The sequence below is a fragment of the Entelurus aequoreus genome, linkage group LG05 (assembly GCF_033978785.1).
Source record: "Entelurus aequoreus isolate RoL-2023_Sb linkage group LG05, RoL_Eaeq_v1.1, whole genome shotgun sequence".
Classification (NCBI taxonomy): domain Eukaryota; kingdom Metazoa; phylum Chordata; class Actinopteri; order Syngnathiformes; family Syngnathidae; genus Entelurus; species Entelurus aequoreus.
In genome coordinates this window covers 35,980,903-36,003,407 of record NC_084735.1, presented here as the reverse complement: position 1 = coordinate 36,003,407, position 22,505 = coordinate 35,980,903, and the positions used below count along the sequence as shown (strand labels likewise).

The 22,505-nt window shown below is 37.5% G+C and overlaps 2 protein-coding genes across 3 annotated transcripts; one reads left to right on the top strand and one right to left on the bottom strand.

Annotated features, from left to right (window-relative positions):
- Positions 1–870: 870 nt before the first annotated feature.
- On the bottom strand, positions 871–22,454 carry LOC133650587 (terminal nucleotidyltransferase 5C-like). Of its 2 annotated transcripts, XM_062047997.1 has the most exons (3): positions 22,283–22,454; positions 21,525–21,645; positions 871–7,228 (listed from the first exon to the last, which is right to left on the bottom strand). In XM_062047997.1, exon 3 carries the CDS (start codon positions 7,220–7,222, stop codon positions 5,345–5,347), a length of 1,878 nt encoding a protein of 625 aa, XP_061903981.1. In that variant the 5' UTR covers positions 7,223–7,228; positions 21,525–21,645; positions 22,283–22,454; the 3' UTR covers positions 871–5,344. The 2 variants fall into 2 exon arrangements, with proteins under 2 accessions (XP_061903981.1, XP_061903980.1); XM_062047996.1 differs by lacking the exons at positions 21,525–21,645; positions 22,283–22,454 and adding an exon at positions 11,463–11,949.
- On the top strand, positions 12,002–20,067 carry chmp1b (charged multivesicular body protein 1B). Its single transcript, XM_062047999.1, has 8 exons — positions 12,002–12,202; positions 12,803–12,900; positions 12,984–13,130; positions 14,364–14,432; positions 16,245–16,352; positions 16,422–16,465; positions 16,551–16,623; positions 19,485–20,067. The coding sequence occupies exons 1-8, from the start codon at positions 12,187–12,189 to the stop codon at positions 19,527–19,529; spliced, it is 600 nt and encodes a 199-aa protein (XP_061903983.1). The 5' UTR covers positions 12,002–12,186; the 3' UTR covers positions 19,530–20,067.
- Positions 22,455–22,505: the final 51 nt, after the last annotated feature.

Below are 22,505 nucleotides of genomic sequence, written 5' to 3'. Positions count from 1 at the left end.
TAAGAATGTACTGTATTTGTGTAAGAATTTGTGTAATGGGCACAATAAACATGAAGTTAATTAAACTGGAAGTATTTCTGCTTACATACCATTATTATAGAAATATTGTTAGAACAATTTGTAAATATGTCTTAAATCATATTGCTATATATATATATATATATATATATATATATATATATATATATATATATATATATTTTCAATACATTCAGGCCTAAACAAAAATGATTAAACATGTAATGTAAGGCTTTTTCAAAAATATTAACCCTTTTGAAGGCAAATGTATATTCATTGAAAACTGTGACATTATATGATCAACGGGCCTTCAAAGGGTTAAAAGTAAAACATTAAATGTTTAATATTGTAGTGTATATATATATATATATATATATATATATATATATATATATATATATATATATATACTGTATATATGTATATATATATATACTGTATATATATATATATACTGTATATATGTATATATATATATATGTATATGTAGAATAAGTATTATTATGACTGTTGCTGTTGTGTTTATCAATATTAGTACATTATTAATATTAAAAAGTTTATAACTACATTCACGATAATTTAAATCAACAATTACAATTATATTGACACATCTATCATCAAAATGGTGGTCATTACTGTGGATTTAATGTGATAAGTTTAGTATAACAACATTTATAATAGTAATAAAAACATTACTATTTGGGTAATTTTATTCATTTGGACATTGGTATGATGTATTAATTGTTAGATTAAAACTTTTTTTTTTTTTCATTATTATTAGCGTAATTTATCCTGTTGCTTTATTGTTGTTATCATCACAGTGTAAGAGAAGACGCCAGACAAAGAGGAGTTATGTATTTTTACTGTAGTGATTGCACAGCATAGCCAACATCAATATAATGCATTGTTACAGTGACAATACTTGTCATTAATATCAATTATTTGGAAAACCCACATTACATGTAATATTGTACACATTATGACTTACGTACTTCAATATCACATCTGAGCATCACAAGCATAAGTCAACAACGGACATCTACTGTAAGTGCAAGGAATGTGTGCTTCAATCTCAGACAAAGGTGTGTTTTACCTGTGCTTGATTTTATTGTTGTTTTTGCTCAGCAGCCACAACATTAGCAGCGTCGGCACAATTTAATGATTTGATAATCCGATTTTAGTCACACTTATCGTTATCTAACATGCATTAGATTTTGTAGGCGTAGCTAACGTTGTGGCCAGTGAGTGTGTACTTTAATCAATGCACACCTATACTGTACACACACAAACATTTGAATAATTGAACATTTAGTGGCACTCACTAAGTCCACTGCTACAAACAATATCCACATTGCTGCAAATTCACCTCCTATTAGACAGCTCTACCTTTTTCATTCTATATTTAGTATTGATGAGCGCCCATATTAGTTATGCAGCAAAACAAAACACATCTAATGCTATACATTACTATTATTATTAATAATATTATTAGGGATATCATATCACCAATAGTCCATTACTAATGAATGCAGCCATTGTGTTCATTACATGAGTAAAAATGTGATTCGTCAACTAAAATACGTTTTAGATGTTCCAACATTTAGGTGGAATGCTGCAGTAAAAAACAAAAAGGACTCGTAAAAAGCATCTGAAGATTCCAGTTTGTATTTTGTATGTATTGAGCAGTACCATAAAGAAGTGTAACCAATTGATTTTTAGTAGTTTAAAATGTGTATTATCAGATTTGGAGTTGGGAAAAAAATATTGAAGTTTATTTTGAAAGAGTTATAAGGGCACATTTTCCACCCATGTTCACCTACTGTGTTTATCAAATTACTATTTAGTATGCAAATGACGAAAAATTATATTATGAAAGCAGTTTATTAAAGTATTGTCATTAGAAACACAGTATAAAAATAAACATTTAAAAATTGAAAGATGAGGGAGGCCACTTTCATACATTTTGTGCACTAAAGATGCTAAAGCTAATCCAATGTAGGTCAACGTATGCTAAGCTATCTGAAAAAAAACTTCCACATTATAGCTTTGAGTTATAAATGACATAAAAGTGTTGTATTATTGAATAATTTATGTTATTTTTATATACTGCCAATAAAAAAAACAAGCAGAATGATTTTAATTTTTCGGACTTCAGAGAAGACGGGCTTTGGTTGGTGTTTTGATGGAAAAAATGTAAAAGACTCAAGCCAAATGCGATTCTGAAAATTAGGAGCAGCCTCGAAGGTCATAATCTGTGGAACGGAAAAAGTGCAGAGCCAGCCCTCAAAAACGAGATAAAAAATAAAGTAAGCAGCAAGTATACCATTGTGCGTCCTCTTCTACTGATGTTTTCCTCAAGATGCTTAAGGGAATGCTGAAATAAACATTAGAAAACACAGGCTATGCTATGTTGTCTATGGAAGTGGCAATTCTTTTTTTTGCTCATAATGTTCACCAGTTAATCAGTTTTGAAGTAATCATGGCTGTTTATACAGGAAAATGGGCCCCAGTTCTGTAAAGCAGGGGTTCTTTATCTTTTAACTTTTCCACTACAGTGGGGCCCGGATCCCACCCAAATAGGAACACTCAATTGGTAATTATTAATTAATCTTACTCTTTATTTGAATGGTATTCAATAAAATATCTAACCTACTTATAGTTAAACATGATAAACCTTGTTAAATGATATGAAACCATGTGATAATCGCAAAGATTATTTATCAAGACTTAGGTCAGGCTGATTACAAAATAAATAATGATCAAATATCCTGCAAAAGGAGGTACTCATAAAAACTGACGAGAAATAAATCTACATACAATTACACAGTGCTAAAACACATTTCAAGAAAATTTATAATGAACAATATGTTCCTTAAAATAACTATCAAAGCGTAAGTCTTAACTTCAGTCATCATTTTTGCACCTACGAAACTTATCTATGACTTTATCTCCAGACTTCTTCTGTTTGTTTGAGATTGTCATTACTGCCACAAGTGGTGGAAAAGTGTATTACAACTGAGTACCAACATATTTTTCGAATATCTACCGATTACTTAACAACTAATTGATATTATGGGATATAACTGCCAGACTCATTTCAGGAAAATCTAGGGTCCTTTACGCTATGGGTCCTTTGAATGAATAAACGTAACTCGGCTCATTTTATTCATTTATGAGCTGGTTATTTGCAACCCATACAATGGTTTGCACATATAAAAAATAGCAGGTTATTAATATTGTTATATACTATCGATTCAGGGGGGCGTGGAAATGGCTGTCCTTGGCAAAAGAGGCAAGACAGATTATAAATGAGAATTATTTGTTTATGTAAATGTTCTGTCCACCCAAATGACTTAAGGTGAATGTAACGATAAAACGGTATAATGATGAACCACAGTAAAATGCTCGACGGTTAATATTTGTTTAAAAAAAATGTATCTTAAAACTCACGGACTTGCTCATTTATTGTAGAAGAGAGTTAGTGCTAGCTAGCTTAAATGCTAACATGAATAAAAGAGACATCATCATCTTTCCTCATTACAAACGACATTCCTAAATCCAAACTTGTATAAATGTATTTCTGTCCGATCAACTAAGTTATTCAATTGTTTTCATTGAACCCCCATGCTCCCTTAGTAAAGTGATCGCTGTGTGCACTAACGAATATTTCACGAATACACGGTGACTACAACCAGAAGCTAATTTGCATTACGTTGCAAAATCGGACGTGACAAGACAACACACGTTTTCCTCGATCATTTAAAACCTTTATAAGTCATGACGAAATAAGACAAACAGATGAAAAAATATGTATATATGTACATGTATATACAGTCGTGGTCAGAAGTTTACATACATTTGTAAAGAACATAATTTCTACAACTCTTATTTTTTTTGCGATAGAGTGATTGGAGCACATACTTGTTGGTCACAAAAAATATTCATGAAGTTGGGTTCTTTTATGAATTTATTATGGGTCTACTGAAAATGTGACCAAATCTTCTGGGTCAAAAGTATACATACAGCAATGTTAATATTTAGTTACAGGTCCCTTGGCAAGTTTCACTGCAATAAGGCGCTTTTGGTAGCCATCCACAAGCTTCTGGTTTAATTTTTGACCACTCCTTTGACAAAATTGGTGAAATTCAGCTAAATTTGTTGGTTTTCTGACATGGACTTTTTTCTTCAGCATGGTAGTATTATGCTCTGGGCCTGGTTTGCTGCCAATGGAACTGGTGCTTTACAGAGAGTAAATGGGACAATGAAAAAGAAGGATTACCTCCAAATTCTTCAGAACAACCTAAAGTCATCAGCCCGGAGGTTGGGTCTTGGGCGCAGTTGGGTGTTCCAACAGGACAATGACCCCAAACACACGTCAAAAGTGGTCAAGGAATGGCTAAATCAGGCTAGAATTAAGGTTTTAGAATGGCCTTCCCAAAGTTCTTACTTAAACGTGTGGACAATGCTGAAGAAACAAATTCATAACCTTTGACCACGACTGTATGTGTATATGTATGTATATTTTTTTTTAATAAAACTTGGTTTCGATAATTTCTACTTTTTGGGAATATCCAACAATACCGTGATAATTTTGGTCACAATAGCCTTGGTATGTAATTTTCATATTATTACATTTCTATGACTTATCAATTAAAGCAAAGCGTGATCCATTAACAGCCATCTTGGCCCCAAACACAACATGTCGGATGGATACGCCACCAGTGTTTTATAATGATCACTGTTGAATAACACTAACAAAAAAGACATTAAAATGTGGTTTACATATATGCATATTATCAGGTTCTTAACAGTATTTCAATTAAGGGAAGGTGTGGGGAGTGGAAAAAAAAATCTCCATTGGCGGCGACATGACTGCAATAAATTGAGACACATGCAGTTTGTCTAATTTCCAGTTGATTTCCTACACATTCCCATGGAAACGTTAAATTTTCCTGGAATTTTGCAGCCCTATACACACACACACACACTGCTTACAGTTACACTTACAGATCAAATGAGTTAAATATCCACACTGTGTGATACAACATGCTGACAAGTTGTGATGCACATAACCGTGTTGATGTTTCATGATTATTCATCACCCTACGATGATAACACTTCCCCGTGTTCGTAAGTCCATGCAAACTTCTCCTGTGCACTTGTCGTCCTTGTTGACGTTTCATGTCCAAAAGACTTCGCTCAGTCCTGGCGATGTCAAAGCCTGAAAGGACACCGTGCCTGACGGTCCCTCTTCTTGTCAAAAGCAGTGCCAAGTGAAGGCCCGCATTGAAAAAAAAGCTGCCTCCCTGGGGGCACGTGGCCGCGGCTACACCACGCCGCTCTGCATGTGCACGTGCACCGGGTAGGGGTGGTAAATGAGCGGCGGCTGCGGCGGCGTGACAAAGTAGCTGCCGTAAATGGGCTCACTCAAGTAAGGCGCGGGCTGGTAGAAGCACGTGACGTTGGCAGCGTTGGGGATGGCGTTCTGCTCCCCCAGCACCCTCAGAGCCAGGACGGTGATCATGTTGAGTGTCTGCCTCCTCTCGTGGCCCATCAGGCACACGGTGCTCTCGTCGATGACGCGCCGCAGCGTCATCAGGTAGTCGTACCTGCTGCTCTCCTCGCTGCCCGTGAAGTGATACTGCAGGTAGGCCTCGATCTTGCGCTGCTGCTCGCCCACGTCAGAGAAGTCGATGAAGAAGCGGGAGCACATGTACCTCTCTAAGGACTTGATCTCATTCTCGCTTGCCGGGCGGAAGTTCCTCACCAGGAGGTCGCTGTACTTCAGCAGGCCTCCTCCTCGAATCTCCTCGGGATTGTGCGTGGAGATCAGGCGGTGGCGCAGGTGCTCTATTGCCTGGCCAAAGTCTCCGTACATGCACTCTGCCTCCACCGCCATGCTGGACCCCCATGAGCTCAATGGAGGGGCTTCTTCCTGCTCCTGCTGTGTGCATCCTACATTTACAAGGTTGCCATCTGGAGGTTCCTTGTGTTTCACGGTCGGTTCAACAGCTTGATTTGTCTCAGGGTCTGCGAAACTCTCCTGTGAGGCAGCCTCTTTATGTACAGGAGGCTTCGGCTGAGGTGGTATCTGGATGGGCGTGAACATCTGAGTGGTCATATCAGAGACGTCGGTCAGTAAAGACCATCTCTCAGGGGTGCAAATCATCTTGCGGGACATTTTCCGCTGAAGTTTGGGCGAAGGACAGTAGTCTGGGACGACATCCTGTGACGTGCTGCAGGTTTTCTTTGCTGGGGGAGGAGAAGAGAACTCAAGACTGGACTCTAGCTGGGTGGTGACCTGGAGACAATCCTGCGCCATGATCGGTTGAGAGGTCTCCTCTTGAACCTTCTCGGCATTTGAGGGTAAAGGAGGTGAAACTACAGGATCATCTTTGCAAAAAGGCTCACAAACAACATCCTCCTCTTCCTGATTGGAGTTGACGTCGTCGGACGCTAACTCAACCTTCTCTGCATGAGGAGGCTCCTTTTCCGTAACATCTTCATGCCCATGTGGAATCTCTCCGCAGGAAGCCATCTTAGACTCTGCTTGCTCCTCACTCTCTTCTCTTTTTCCCAAGTTCTGAGCATCCAAAGACAAATTGCACCTTTGCCTCCTGTCAGTCTCCCAGTAGGACTGCAGCACACGGTCTAGAATGATCTGGAAGGAGTCCACGCTGAACTCGAACTGTCTGCGAAGCGTGCTAACAAATCTCAGCCCGACGGTTCTGGCTCGGTTGTTGGACAGAGCGATGAGGCTCCATCTATCCTGCTCGGTGAAAACTTTCACCATCTTTTGCACGTACGCTTCCTTCATAGTGAGGCAGGTGATCTTACTTCTTTTCACTCCGCTTGGAAGAAGGTCTCTCAGGCTGCCCAGGACCACCTCTTTAATTACCTGGAAGTCCTCCTGCCTCGGTAACTCCACTCTGAAAATGATGTCTAAATCTCTGACACCCAGGCCATTGTCCTTCACCAGAACATGGCTGGCAGTTGCTCCATTCAGGCGGATATCTTTAACGAGGATCTTTCGTTCCACGAGTCGATCCTTTACCACGCGGATTAAGTCTTTGGCTCTCACCTGCAATGTGGGGAAATTCCCGCGTCCTTGGATGGGAATGACCTCGGTCAGGATTTGGTCCAGAGCCTGGAGTTGCTGCAAGGTCAAGTTGTGGAATCTTTTCTCCGATTGAGGCTCTGCCATGTTTGCCTGTGAGGAAAGAAGTGTGACAATACGTATGACTCGGGTTGGGCGATAATATAAATGATAGAAATATGGCCGTCGATAGAGCTTTTAATACTGTCGTTATATCGCGATAATGCATGTTGATGACATATTTTAGCTTTGTCTAACAAATTTGACAGCGACTAGCGAACGAAGGCGTCCTTAACGTGATGTAGCATTTTTGCTAGCGTTTGACGTCCCCACAGTGCAAAGCCACTTATAAGTCACAGATACTCACCTCGATGGCAGAAAATAAACTAAGTTTCTTACAGGTATCCTTATTACAGGAGGACGGGAAATAGATAACATACTGCACTACACACCCTAAGAAGATATGCTACCTGCTAAGTGCAATCTAGAGCACCTGAATGTAAACAAAGGTGGGCGGATCGATACAAATGTCAACAGTAACGATACCAGATATAGTATCAGTATATGGTGGATACTACAGTTAGATCGATATTTTTTTTTAATGTCAAAAATCTTTTGTCGTTTTTGTAATTGTTTATCAACTCATACACAGGAGGACTTTAAGGGCAAAAACCAAAGGATTTAAAACAGAGCTACTAGAAGGCAATCATGTAAATGTTTAATTGATATTGTTACATTGTCATCCTGTGTTTTTGTCTGATTATAATTGTGATTAAAAATGTAGTCATTCAATGATCTTTAAAATGTATATCAAAATCGGTTTGACCGATACTGCGCCTGTGATATTGAAATTTGTAGTGTCGCCCAAAACTAATGTAGTGTCCAACAACAGAAGAATAAGTGTTTATTACATTTTAACAGAAGAATAGATAGAACCGTGTTACAACAGAAAGCTAAACAGATATTAACAGTAAATTAGCATGTAGAGTAATAAAAGTTTTGAAAATTAATACAATTGTAAATGACGCAATATGTTACAGCAGACGTCAGCAACTAAATTAGGAGTCTTTGTAACCCGTTTTGAAATGGTTCTACTATCTTTTATATACCAAAGAATATATGTTGATATATATTGTTATCGCAGGAGACTGCAATATATGTTGCAATAAAGACTTTAAGCCATCCATCCCTATTCCAACAACCACTGAGCTTGCCACTAAGTTGTTTTCCAGATTCTATGGTTGTCATCACACTTTAACTTTGCTATTACAGAAACCTTTGTTTGGTAGGATGACAAGAAAGAGTTTGACACCCGTGTTATTAGGAATTCAAAATAATAGATATATTATAGAAATTGGATATTCAATTACTTAATAATTTTTTTATGTTAAGAAACATTTTCACATGTAATATGGAATATAAAGTATGTAACAAAAAATTATGCATACCTACAGTATAGTCCAGACTTTTGTTTATGACAATAAAACCAATTTTGACACTACATTGCACACCTCAACCTTTGCATAACTGTAACAACCCTGCCTATATGCTGAAAATGTATCCGCATATTTTGCGGCTTTCTGCTTCTCCTCTGAAGTGTCAGTGATGAATCTAAGCTAATCACACACCTGGCTGCATCATTAGGATAATGATGTGCTTATCATGCGAGAATATTGCATTTTTAAGAACGGAGCGGGAAAAGTTATAAGTAACCGGTGTTGTGTATGCGATGACTCATTCATTCCGCAAAGCAAATGTCAAAATCAGGCCGCTTGTTGATGCAACTGTCATGTCTGTGATTATGTTTTGTTTTAGTCATGTTGGGATTTGGTTTTGGACTTTTTGTGCACTTTTATTTGTCACCATAGCAACCATTAGTTTCACCTGGTTCACATTGTCATGTCACGCACCTGTTTTCACTGATCACGTCACTATTTAAATCTGTCTGTTTCTGTTGTTCGTCCTGGCGTCCTCACACTATTTCAGCACTCTGCTTCATGTCACGTCACAGTTCTTTGCCAAGTAAGTTTTGTTCATTTATGCCACAGTGAGTGTTTTTGTTAATTGTTCATAGTTTCTGCATTTATGCAAGTTTTGTGTTTATTACCAAGTTTTGTATTTCCGCCTTAGTGCGCGCCTTTTGTTTTCCTAGTCAAGTTTTTTACCTCCACTGTGAGCGCCTTTTGTTTATTCCTTTTTTTTTATTTGTTAAAATTAAATCATGTATTTAAATTCAAGTCTTGCACGCGCCAATTGTCCTTTGCCTTCCGGAGGAACACAACCCAAGAATCAAGTCTTGACAGCAACGTTCAAATGCTAATGTATCATTTCAATGCGCTTATCTCATTTTGGGGTTGTTATCGTCATCAGCAGTGTTGGGTTAGTTACTGAAAACCAGTAATGAGTCATAGTTACTAGTTACTTCATTTCAAAAGTAACTCAGTTACTAACTCAGTTACTTACACCAAAAAGTAATACGTTACTTTGAAAAGTAACTATTTAGTTACTTCTTTTTTTCTTTTCTTTTTTAAAAGCTCCCATTAATGCCCTTTAGCCTTCATTTCAGTACTGTTATTGCACTGGAGAATAATACAATGTGTTGATCAACTTGACATGCATTTGCATCACTGAACTCTGCTAAGCAATGTGCTCTACATACAACACACAAACAATGTGGTCTACATACAACACACAAACAATGTGGTCTACATACAACACACAAACAATGTGGTCTACATACAACACACAAAGACAAAGATATGTTTCAAAGGCCAATTTGTTTCTGGCCAGAACAAATTGACAAAACTATTTTACATAGCTGCAACATAATGGCACTTTAACTTGAACTTGAAGTAGATAGAATCTTTGATCCAAGACACAACTTACATTTAACTAAAATGTTATTTTCTTTGTGCTCGACAAAAGAAAAGTATTGAGAATTTCTCCTTGTTAAAAAAATCGACTCTTGGCTTCGCCTTGATGTCTTGTTAGTTGTTATGATAGTAGCGTTTATGTGTGTGCGTGTGTGTGTGTGTGGCCCTTTAAGATATGACAGCATGTGGATGAGGGACGTCAGTGAGTGAGTGGGCGAGAGAAGTGAGGGACCGGCGACAGTGAGTGCTTGCAGGTGCTCTCTCTAGCTTGCTGGATGGCTGCGTCCAATAAAGTCACAAAGTTGCAACAAACCGCCGGCCTCGTCATTCACCCTCAGCTGTAAAGACCACTTCCGGGTAAAGTGAAGGTTGTTAGACCCGAAGGAACGTCTCCCTGGGTGGGGGGGGGGGGGTACTCCCAACTATGGTATGGGAGTCCCCCCCCCCACCCACACAAAGCACGTACGCCTCTTATTTTCCACCGCAGCGCTGACACAAAACACACTAAGATCTTCAGTTTCTAGCCGATACTACATAAAAAATAACGTAAAATAACGCAGTAACGCATCATGTAGTAACGGTAACTGAGTTACTGAATATAAAAAATAACGCGTTACATTACTAGTTACCGCCGAAACTAACGGCGTTACAGTCCCAACACTGGTCATCAGCATCACAAGTCATACTTCATGTTACTGTGCTACTAAAGTAAACATGTATATATTATGCACTTTAATTACAAAGTGTAAGTAACATAACCCCTAGTAATGTGCTTGTAGAATAAAATATAAAAATATATAGCTTCTTTCTTTTTTGTAGTTTGAATATTTTTAAACTCATTTATGATACTGTTTTTTTATTCGGTACATTTACTAAACTAAGAAAGTGTCATAATCTAGTAGACGAGTACTGTATTGTTCTTGTTTTGTAATGTGACACACTATTAAAATGCTGTCATATGTATATTTCTACATTAATACATACACACATACACACTTACATACATACATACATACATATATATATATATATATATATATATATATATATATATATATATATATATATATATATATATATATATATATATATATATATATATATATATATATATAATTTACATTAAAAGGGGGCCCATAGCATCTTCTAAGTCAAGCTTGGTCCTGGAGCAGGAGTCATCTCTCCTCTGCCACTTTTTTTTTTTTATAGGTACCACACTATGAGTCATGCAGCTGCACTCAATGGTACAAAACACATTAAATATTTGAAAAAAATAGCATTTAGTGCATGTATATTACATACTTAAAGAAAGCGCACCCATACATTACTAATATAGACATATATGTTTATAGAATACTGCTGCCATGTAAATGTACGTTAACATTACACTTATTGTGCTAAGAAATAAGTTGAAAGATTGGATTATAATAAAAGCAGCTTGCTTTTTAAAGTATAGAAAACTAAAATAAACTTACCGGCTTATTTTGCTTGCGTTTTGGTCAAATTAAAGACAAAAAAAGAGACTTGAGATATCCAACAGGTTTAGAGATTAAAATGCCAAGACGCACAGCAGCATTGTTTCCATGGAAACCAGTGGGACGGGGAAATGACGGTAAATCACGACGGCCTTTCTCTCCCTAACTTGTAGACTCTCAGACGCCTAAGTAAACTGTGTATTTGAGGTCCAGGCAACTATTTATCAAAGTTTGTCTTGTTGTTGTACGGAGCAAAAAGCGACATGTCGAGCTGCTCCGCCGCACTGCCGAGCTGTCGCGGGGTGAAACATCTCAACAGACGGAGTGAGTCATCCTCTTTCACCCGCTGCGATCCACGCCATAAATCTTATCATCAATCAACCGCTGGCCCCGCCCACTACTCGAGATCAACTTTCGCTTTTGTTGCGCAAAACACGTCAACATAATATTTTGGACTCCCAACAAAAAAATATTAGCATTTTGTGTTCGTTATTTCCCCCCTTTTTGTTCCCAAATATGCGGAAAAGGCGGGAGGGCAGCTTTCCTGTGACGTTGACACAAGGCTACACCACGTGAGGATGACGTCAGCCATATTTTGGTGAGACACCAGGAAGTGAAGTGAGACGAAGGGAGACGGAAACCTGACCAGACCGACGTCTTTCCCGTCAAATTCAGCTTTATTTTGACTTTTTGGGGCGATTTGACTACCAAAGCCACACCGAAAATGCCAGGCATGGAGAGTATCCTTTTTTTTTTAAACTCCCCGATTACCGGAAGTGTCGAAATGTCAACGCGAAGGCTATGTTACCGAACGTAACAAGATATTTATGGGCGATACTGTTGTTTCCGTGTTTACAGGCCTTTAGACATCGATAATTATTTATATTTGTACTAAATGTTATTATACAATCGCGGTTACGAACTACTTTTGACGTTGTGTATACAATACTACAAGGCTAAAGGCCTGGAAAAGCCTTCAATGCTTCCAAGAACGGCTAACCAAATGTCTGAATACTTCATAATCGCATGTAAAATATGCGAGTATAAAATATTCAGACATAACTCTTTAATATGTGAATAACATCTTGTTGAATTACTTACAATTATCAATACTGAGCTACTGGGAGTCCTGATAGTATTCATGACTTATTAATACTTTTGTTTGAGTGGTTCCAGAACTTTTATTTCTATTAAGGTGTGCTACTGTGCTCTGATGTCAGGACTTGACAATGTTTGCATTGTTTTGCTGGGAGCTCTGAGTCATACTCCTGTGTTAGCAGAAAATATTATTCAAGACCACTCGCTGTTTTTAACTTATTTGCTTTAACATCACACACCAGAGCATCTTTTCAATTTAAAGTTTGCCGCCAAAGAACTCCAAAGAAACTCCAAGAAATGCGACAAAGATGAGAAAGCAGAGAAGGCTAAAGTCAAGAAAGTATGTTGTACAGCCTGCCAGTGACTGGTTGTCTGCTGATAATTATATTACAACATTTTTTTTGTGTTTGTGACCCTTTTTAGGCCATTCAGAAGGGCAACACGGATGTGGCAAGGATCCATGCAGAGAATGCCATCAGACAGAAGAACCAGTCAGTTACTTACTTGAGGATGAGTGCTAGGGTGGAGGCGGTGGCTGCAAGAGTCCAAACTGCTCTGACCATGAACCAGGTACACAATGAAAATACAATCTTAAACTATTTATCAATAAGATTTATTCAAGGATGGGCGATATGACCAAAAATATTATTTGGCATATGAATGATAATAGAACCATTTCAAAATGGGTTGCAAAGGCTTCTGATTTAGCTGCTGACGTATGCAGTCACATATTGTATAATTTCCAGTTGTATTATTTTCTCAAAACTATTATTAATATACATGCAAATTTACTTTTATTAGCTGGTTACTTTTGGTTGTAACACTGTTAAAGTGTTATTAATATGTTAGCACTTATTATTTTGTTGTTTATTTTATTTATATTAGTTTATTTGGACAGGGATAATGCACATTAATCAACATTTCTGTAAACGTACCAGTTTTAGCTACAAAGCTAGTTTCCGACCGTAGTACCTGGGCAAGATGTAGATTGCCAGCAGCAAACAATACACAATAACAAAAACAATCATTAAAAGTCTACTTAAATAGTAAAACAATTCATTAATATCTCGCACACACCTACAGCAACGTTCAGCACAAGCACTACAGATATTACAAATGTGTTATTCTATCCAATGCCAAGTAGTAATTGTAAATGGAACCATGTTACAGCAAAAAGTGAGCAGATATTATCAAGAAATTAACAAGTAGATTAATAAGAGTCTAGAAGAAGGATAATATAACAACTGTTGGTGTGTCAGCATTGTCACCGTAAGTACACAACACTTAAGAGGGCGACAGATCGATCCATACATCTGTGGTGTCGATGCCATGGGTAGTATCAGTATAGGATTTATACTAGAGTGATTAGGTCGATATTTGAAATTTCTCCCCAAAAAATAGTTGTATTGTTCATGTTTACAAATTTAGAGAATAATTAATTGGACACAAAAGCACATTGAGAGCAAAAAGTAGTAGATAATACATTTTGTTTTTCTTTAGTTATTGACTTTGTTTTGCTTCAACAATTGAATGTAATAATGTTAAATGAGGAACTAGAATAAATATTGTTGGACTATGTATAGCACTTACCATAAATAAATTGAAAAATGTACAGTTAATACATGTAAATGGTATCGCCAATCTCAGTCATGAATTATCGGAATCGCCACAATAAAACACTGGTCGGAACGTCCCTAGATTAATCAATACTTGCCTCTAGCTGTATAGTATCAATAAAATGTTCTATCCTGTATGCACACTTACTTGTCTGTTACGCGATGGTAACCATGTGCTATTTCTCAGGTGACAAAATCTATGGCTGGAGTGGTAAAAGGCATGGATGTTACTCTGAAGTCCATGAATCTGGAGAAGGTAGAGTTTTTTTATATGTTTATTTTCGAAACAATCACATTTGTATGCCTTTACAAGGACAATGCCACTTTCAGAAGGGTGTTATTAAATCAACATAACAATTTATGTACAAACCCCGTTTCCATATGAGTTGGGAAATTGTGTTGAGTGTAAATATAAACGGAATATAATGATTTGCAAATCCTTTTCAACCCATATTCAATTGAATAATTGAATGCACTACAAAGACAAGATATTTGATGTTCAAACTCATAAACTCTTTTTTTTTTGGAAAATAATAATTAACTTAGAATTTCATGGCTACAACACGTGCCAAAGTACCGTAGTTGGGAAAGGGTATGTTCACCACTGTGTTACATGGCCTTTCCTTTTAACAACACTCGGTAAATGTTTGGGAACTGAGGAGACACATTTTTTAAGCTTCTCAGGTGGAATTATTTTCCATTCTTGCTTGATGTACAGCTTAAGTTGTTCAACCGTCCAGGGGTCTCCGTTGTGGTATTTTAGGCTTCATAATGCGCCACACATTTTCAATGGAAGACAGGTCTGGACTACAGGCAGGCCAGTCGAGTACCCGCACTCTTTTACTATGAAGCCACGTTGCTGTAACACGTGGCTTGGCATTGTCTTGCTGAAATAAGCAGGGGCGTCCATGGTAACATTGCTTGGATGGCAACATATGTTGCTCCAAAACCTGTATGTACCTTTCAGCATTAATGGCGCCTTCACAGACGTGTAATTTACCCATGTCTTGGGCACTAATACACCCCCATACCATCACAGATGCTGGCTTTTCAACTTTGCGCCTATAACAATCCGGATGGTTCTTTTTCTCTTTGGTCCGGAGGACACAACGTCCACAGTTTCCAAAAACAATTTGAAATGGGGACTCGTCAGACCACAGAACACTTTTCCACTTTGTATCAGTCCATCTTAGATGAGCTCAGGCCCAGCGAAGCCGACGGCGTTTCTGGGTGTTGTTGATAAACGGTTTTCGCCTTGCATAGGAGTTTTAACTTGCACTTACAGATGTAGCGACCAACTGTAGTTACTGACAGTGGGTTCTCTGAAGTGTTCCTGAGCCCATGTGGTGATATCCTTTACACACTGATGTCGCTTGTTGATGCAGTACAGCCTGAGGGATCGAAGGTCATGGGCTTTGCTGCTTACGTGCAGTGATTTCTCCAGATTCTCTGGACCCTTTGATGATATTACGGACCGTAGATGGTGAAATCCCTAAATTCCTTGCAATAGCTGGTTGAGAAATGTTTTTCTTAAACTATTCAACAATTTGCTCACGCATTTGTTGACAAAGTGGTGACCCTCGCCCCATCCTTGTTTGTGAATGTCTGAGCATTTCATGGAAGCTGCTTTTATACCCAATCATGGCACCCACCTGTTCCCAATTTGCCTGTTCACCTGTGGGATGTTCCAAATAAGTGTTTTATGAGCATTCCTCAACTTTATCAGTATTTATTGCCACCTTTCCCAACTTCTTTGTCACGTGTTGCTGGCATCAAATTCTAAAGTTAATGATTATTTGCACAAAAAAAAATGTTTATCAGTTTGAACATCAAATATGTTGTCTTTGTAGCATATTCAACTGAATATGGGTTGAAAAGGATTTGCAAATCGTTGTATTCCGTTTATATTTACATCTAACACAATTTCCTAACTCATATGGAAACGGGGTTTGTACATATATTTTTGTAATTATTGGTTGTGATGGCATAGAACTGCACTACATTATACTGGGAGGTGTTTAATATTTTGGTTATTTAGCACCACTTAACGCTTCCTTCTTTTTTGCAGATTTCTGCTCTGATGGACAAGTTTGAGCACCAGTTTGAGACACTGGATGTCCAGACAGCCCAGATGGAAGACACAATGAGTAGCTCGACAACGCTGACCACTCCACAGGTACCCACTGCACTTTTTCCACGATTTAAGAGACAATTGCACTCACTGTGTGTCTAACGTGTGCTTCAGAACCAAGTGGACTCGTTGCTGCATGAGATGGCCGATGAAGCAGGGTAACGAAAGTTATTAAGAAAATAATCAAACAGACACAAATTCTGTCATTAGCATTCAAATTGAACTTGATGCACTTTTGTTAAGGTTGGACCTGAACATGGAGCTCCCTCAGGGACAGACGGGATCAGTCGGTACCAGCGTGGCCTCAACAGAACAGGTAAAGTTTGCACTGCTAGTCTGTTGTTTACAAAAAAGTGCATTCGGTCTAAAAGAAAAAAGAAAGACAAGAAAAACTGACACAATAATGCGAAAGAGTATTAGGGCCACTGTAGAAAGGTAAACTACTACAAGAATAAAGGCATATATTGGGGAAAAATGCTGTAATATGATTAAAAAAAAATAATTGTACGAAATAGGGCTGGGCGATATGGCCTTTTATTAATATCTCGATATTTTTACGCCATGTCACGATATATAACTCGATATTTTGCCTTAGCCTTGAATTAACACTTGATGCATATAATCACACCAGTATGATGATTCTATGTGTCTACATTAAAACATTCTTGTTTATACTGCATTAATATGTGCTAATTTTAAACTTTCATGCAGAGAGGGAAATCACAACTAAGTCAATTTACCAAAACTGTATTTATTAAGCAGTGGCACAAACATTCATGTAATTTCCAAAACAGAAAGTGCAAGATTGTCACAGACATTTTAAAACAAGCTGTTAGTGCATGATGTCACTAAGATGACATATCAAAACAACACTAAATTAAAGTGCACTTTTTGTACAGAATGCCACTACAGTAGTTTAAAACAAATACAGTGCACTTTTGTGCATGATGTCACACAAGATATTTCAATAACTGTCAAATAAAAATTAGCTGCATAATAGGAAATCCAATAGTGTACGTCCTTCACTATTTGGTAGTTTACTGCGGACGTTATCTCCTTCTGTTGTAGACTATTTTTTTCATACAGTGTTGATCTGAAAATTTATGCTTCGGCATTTTGTTGGGTGGCACAGGCCAGAGATGTTGACATGCAGAGTTTCAAGCACTCTTCATTCTCTAGCGGGTGACTTTTCAAATGATGCTACAAATTAGCAGTGGTGCTACTTTTTATAGCAACGCTTTTGCTGCATACTTAACATATTACGGTTGTCTGTTCAACATCTTCCCGCTTGAAGCCAAACCACCGCCAGACGTTGGACCTCCTGCTGTTTTTCTTGGGAATTCATTCTTCCTCCATTTGTTACCAGATTCGCACCTTCTTTCTCTCGTATTACCACTCGCACCGCTCCGCTAGCATCACAGCTAACGTTACCCATGCCGCTACCTGTCTGCTCCGCGAGAGCGTATGACGTTGCACGCACGACAGTATGTGACGTATGTAAGAAGGTGCGCTTGTTTTATGTCTCTGTGAGAAGGAGAGACAAGAAGGAGTGAGAAGAGCCTGTAGTGTAATGCCTGCAGCTAAACGCAATTGCGTGAGAACGTATACTCGAATATCACGATATAGTCATTTTCTATATCGCACAGAGACAAACCCGCAATATATCGAGTATATTCGATATATCGCCCAGCCCAAGTACGAAAGTAAATTTGCAAATAAAATATGAGTTATATATTTACAAGAATAAAGTATCTGCAAAAAATACACCAGTCGTCCCTCATTTATCGCGGTTGATTGAGACCGACCATCACAGCGATAAACAGACTTTATTAATAAATAAAATATGTTCATAGTTAGAGCACAAAAACAGTTCACAACCGTTTAAATACATTTTTAACATTGTTAAAGCTCTCTAAACATAAAATAACACACATAGTCACCTTGACACTTGTTTCACCCAAGATGAAAGTGTAGTCTCGAGTTAGCTTTGATATTAGCATCCCGGGTTAGCATTGCATGTCTGCATTGGCATTCCACCTCGCTCAAGCCAAAGTTGTTATTGATGTGAAAGATGAAAGCCATCAACAGAGTTCATCTCCTCTTTGGTTGAACAGTTGTTAGCTGGTAGTTCATAGCAGTCTCAGTTAGCCCAATGCACCGCGCCGAATGTCTGATGCTACTCCTAGCTGTAATCGTTCAACATAGCTTGCGTCAAAGGCTCCCCAATGTGGAGATGTGTTATTGATGAGTTAGGAGTTGAAGTCAATCAAAAAGTTGTTTTTCCAAAATGTTGGATGACTTGAGATTGTTGCCGTGAAGATTAGTAGCGCCAGAATTAGCGCTGTGTTGTTGTTTAGCAGTATTCACCTTTAACCAAAAAACAGAAGGCATGTTTGGTGAAAATGTATCGATACATATAATACATGAATAAAGCGTAATTTAACACTTGAGTTAGGCCAAAAACATGTGACATGTGCTTTAAAAATAAAAAAATCGGATGTTGTGTAACCGCGACATTTAAAGCGGTATGAAGCGAGGCACAACTTTTTTAAAGTTGCATATGTGTATTCTTATAATCCTACATTGACCAAAATATAAGAAAAAGTCTGAACAAGAGTAGCTGTCTTATATTCTGGGTCTTGAGGTTTCTGCACATGTAAACATACAGTTGTAACCAAATCACTTCTCCACAAAGAGCCAGACAATTTCTTCCTGTCAGTCATGCACACCAGCAACCTGGAGAGATGCAGCTGCAACCTACCATAAAGTGTCTATAAGGTTGTTAACAAGTTAGCAAACAATAGGGGGGAGGAGTTATTGTGTCTTAATTTAAGATAATGGTGATCAATGAAGCTAAGTCAACTCATTAAACAACTTTTCAGCCATTTAGATATATGGTATCATTTTTATCATTCCATCTACCAATTTTTTATTACACTGATATTGAAAACATGATTGTCTTATTTTCGGATCTTATATTTCACGTAATACCTGTTTGGTATTTCTTCTTTTTTATTTTTTTTTAGAAATACATCTTTATTCTTGTAACTAATTTACTTTTTGTTTTTTGTGTCCCAATTATTTTGTCAGATATATACAGTATAGTACATCTTTTCCTCAAACTATTTTTTTCCAACATCTCCACCAATGACTGTCTTTTCTTATTCTTGTCTACAGGATGAACTGTCTCAAAGGTTGGCCAAACTCCGAGATCAGATGTAAAGGACAAGTGCAGCAGAGCAACACTGTACCACACAGCCCTGACAAGGCCATACACTACGAAAATTATAACTTCCTCAAAATACCCTATCTCCTTTTTACATCTCATGATGATAAGATTATTAGACTCTGCAGATAATAGCTCTTGCTGGTTTTGTGTGTTGATAACCAACTTAAATTGAACAGGGATGTTGGTTGTGGAAAATGTTGTTATGTGATGTTACTAAAAAACATATACACTGAACAACTTGCATACACTTTAAATAGTGTGGTGTATATAATACCATATATTGATAGGCCAATGCCTCATAACTGCGGTGAAGAAGCTTTGGTCTGGGAAGGTATTTTCTTACTCTTACTGTATGTTTATCGTTTAAGCAAACATTTTCTTGTATTGGTATGTGTGTGCGTGCGTGCGTGCGTGCATGCGTGTGTAGACCTTATCCCTTCCTGGTGAATAGACCTCATGTTGTAATTTACTGATCATTTGGAAGAAGGTTACACTTTGAAGATTACACAAAATAAAGTTTTATAATAATGATAGTATTCCCTTTTCCATAAATTATTCAAAATATTTTTTTTAAATGAAATTACATTTGGAAAAATAATATAGAATTTTTCATCGTTTGTTGTGCCAGAAATAAATATTGTGACATTAAGTCCATTTTAAAACATGGAGAAGGTGTTAAATGATAGCTTTGAACTAATATTGTACACAGCCTCTTTTCCTAGTCTGGTAACACTCTAACTGGGATAGGCAGCAGCTCACCCGTGACCCTAATTCTGAAAAGCAATATAGAAAATGAAATTAATTGGATTTGTATAACGCTTTTACATTGAGAAACCCATTATCTACATTTACACCAGTGTGGGTGGCACTGGGAGCAAGGTGGGGGAAGTGTCTTGCCCAAGGACACAACGGCAGTGACTAGAATGGCGGGAGCTCGACTCGAACCATGAACCCTCAAGTTACTCGACTCTACCATCTGAGCCACTCCACCCCATCATGATTATTTCATCAATTGATGTATTAAATTACCCACCGATTAGCTAGACAAACAGCTCTAGTTATATCTTGTGGCATACCTCAGGGATCAATGCTGGGACCAAAATTGTTAATTGGTACAAAGTACTTAAATTTAGTACACGTTTCAGATGATACGACTGGGTTTTTGTTCAGAAGAGAACACACGAAAGCTAATACAAATACAGTTATGACAGAAAAAGAGATGATTTGATGTCTTTGAATCTCAGTGAAACTTAAATAATGCTATTCCGTAACAGCAGAAGAAGTCAAATACAACTAGAAGGTGTAGGCATTGAAAAGGTAAAATCTGATTTCTAGGTAGATAAAATGAAATGGAAATCTCATACAGAAAATATACAAAATAAGGTGCCATGAAATACAAGGAATAAGAATTGTGATAAACATCTTGAACCTTATCAAAAGATTGTAATTCATCTCATGTGTATCACAACTAAATTATTCATAAGAGCTTTACTGATTATTTAATTTGTTTGTGTTACAAATTGAGCACAGGACATGAACAAACAAATGTGTAAGAAATTTCTATGAAATGGAAAAGGGGTATGGTGTTAGTTTATTTCGAACATGGATACAATTACAGCATAATACATATATTTAGTTTCTCATTACATTATGGCCGAAAAGGAGTAGGAAGAAACAGATCCTATTTAATCGTTTATTTCAAACATGCATTCAATTACAGTATGATGCATCACATATTTCTGGTTTCTCATTACATTATGTCCGAAAAGGGGTAGGAAGAAACAGATCCTATTTAATCCTGCCCTTTTTGTTTCATAACAATTTCTGACACATTTGTTTGTACTCAATCTGTAACACAACAGTGAAAAAATGATAAATGGATCATACTTGTGTACATTCAAGGTACTCAAAGCGCGTTGACACTATTTCCACATTCACCCATTCACACGCACACACTAATGGCAGGAGCTGCCATGCAAGGCACTAACCACGATCCATCAGGAGCAAGGGTGAAGTGTCTTGCCCAAGGACGCAGCGGACGTGACTAGGATGGCGGAAGCTGGGATCGTACCTGGAACCCTCAAGTCGCTCTATCATTCGAGCCACGCCCTATAAATGAGTAAATAAATGAACAAGACAAATGAGTAAGTAAATACATGTTAATAAACAAAGTTCTCAAAATGGTTAAGTGGTTTAGGATTCATATGTGATGAATAAGATTAACATTATTCAATAAGGGACAAGCGGTAGGAAATTTGAATGGATGGAATAAGGTTCAAGATTGAGGATTAAATAGGCTCTGCTTCTTTCTACTCCTTTTCGAACATGTTGTAAGAAGAAATTTGAAATATGTCATGATTAAAAAATTATTGTTCTGCTACCCGATTATATCGGAACAATAAAAAATACTACAAAAGCACTTCTTCCGGGACCTTTTCCGGATATTTTCTGAACAACAAAAAAAGCGTTGTAAACCACGATTAACCACAATTGTATGGCTGGTTGTTTGTTGTTGTTTGGTGACAGAATAAATGTCAACTATAAGTATTTTGGCAAGTTCAAGTATAAACAATGAAAACTACAAAAGTACTTGTTCTACGACCTTTTTCGGACATTGTTTGAAAATGTCATCAACATCTGTCCATTACGTATGTTGCTAACTATCAGATTATGCAATTTGTTGCATTTTTTTTAAATGAAGTAGCACATTTTTTATGAGCACCGTATCCATCCATCCATTTCTTACCGCTTACTCGGGTCGCTGGAGCCTATCTCAGCTACAATCGGGCCGAAGGCGGGTACACCCTGGACAAGTCGCCATCTCATCACAGGGCCAACACAGATAGATAGATAGATAGACACATTCACAGCCATTTAAATTAAAATATTAAACATATTTGTAATGTTCATTAACGTGGACCCCGACTTAAAACAAGTTGAAACACGTATTCGGGTGTTACCATTTAGTG

Bases quoted from the DNA above. Each gene is read 5' to 3' on its own strand.
- LOC133650587 (XM_062047997.1), bottom strand. From the start codon at position 7,222: ATGGCAGAGCCTCAATCGGAGAAAAGATTCCACAACTTGACCTTGCAG.
- chmp1b (XM_062047999.1), top strand. The intron at 12,901-12,983 runs GTATGTTGTACA...GACCCTTTTTAG, and splicing joins AGAAGGCTAAAGTCAAGAAA to GCCATTCAGAAGGGCAACAC. The intron at 16,353-16,421 runs GTACCCACTGCA...CGTGTGCTTCAG, and splicing joins CAACGCTGACCACTCCACAG to AACCAAGTGGACTCGTTGCT.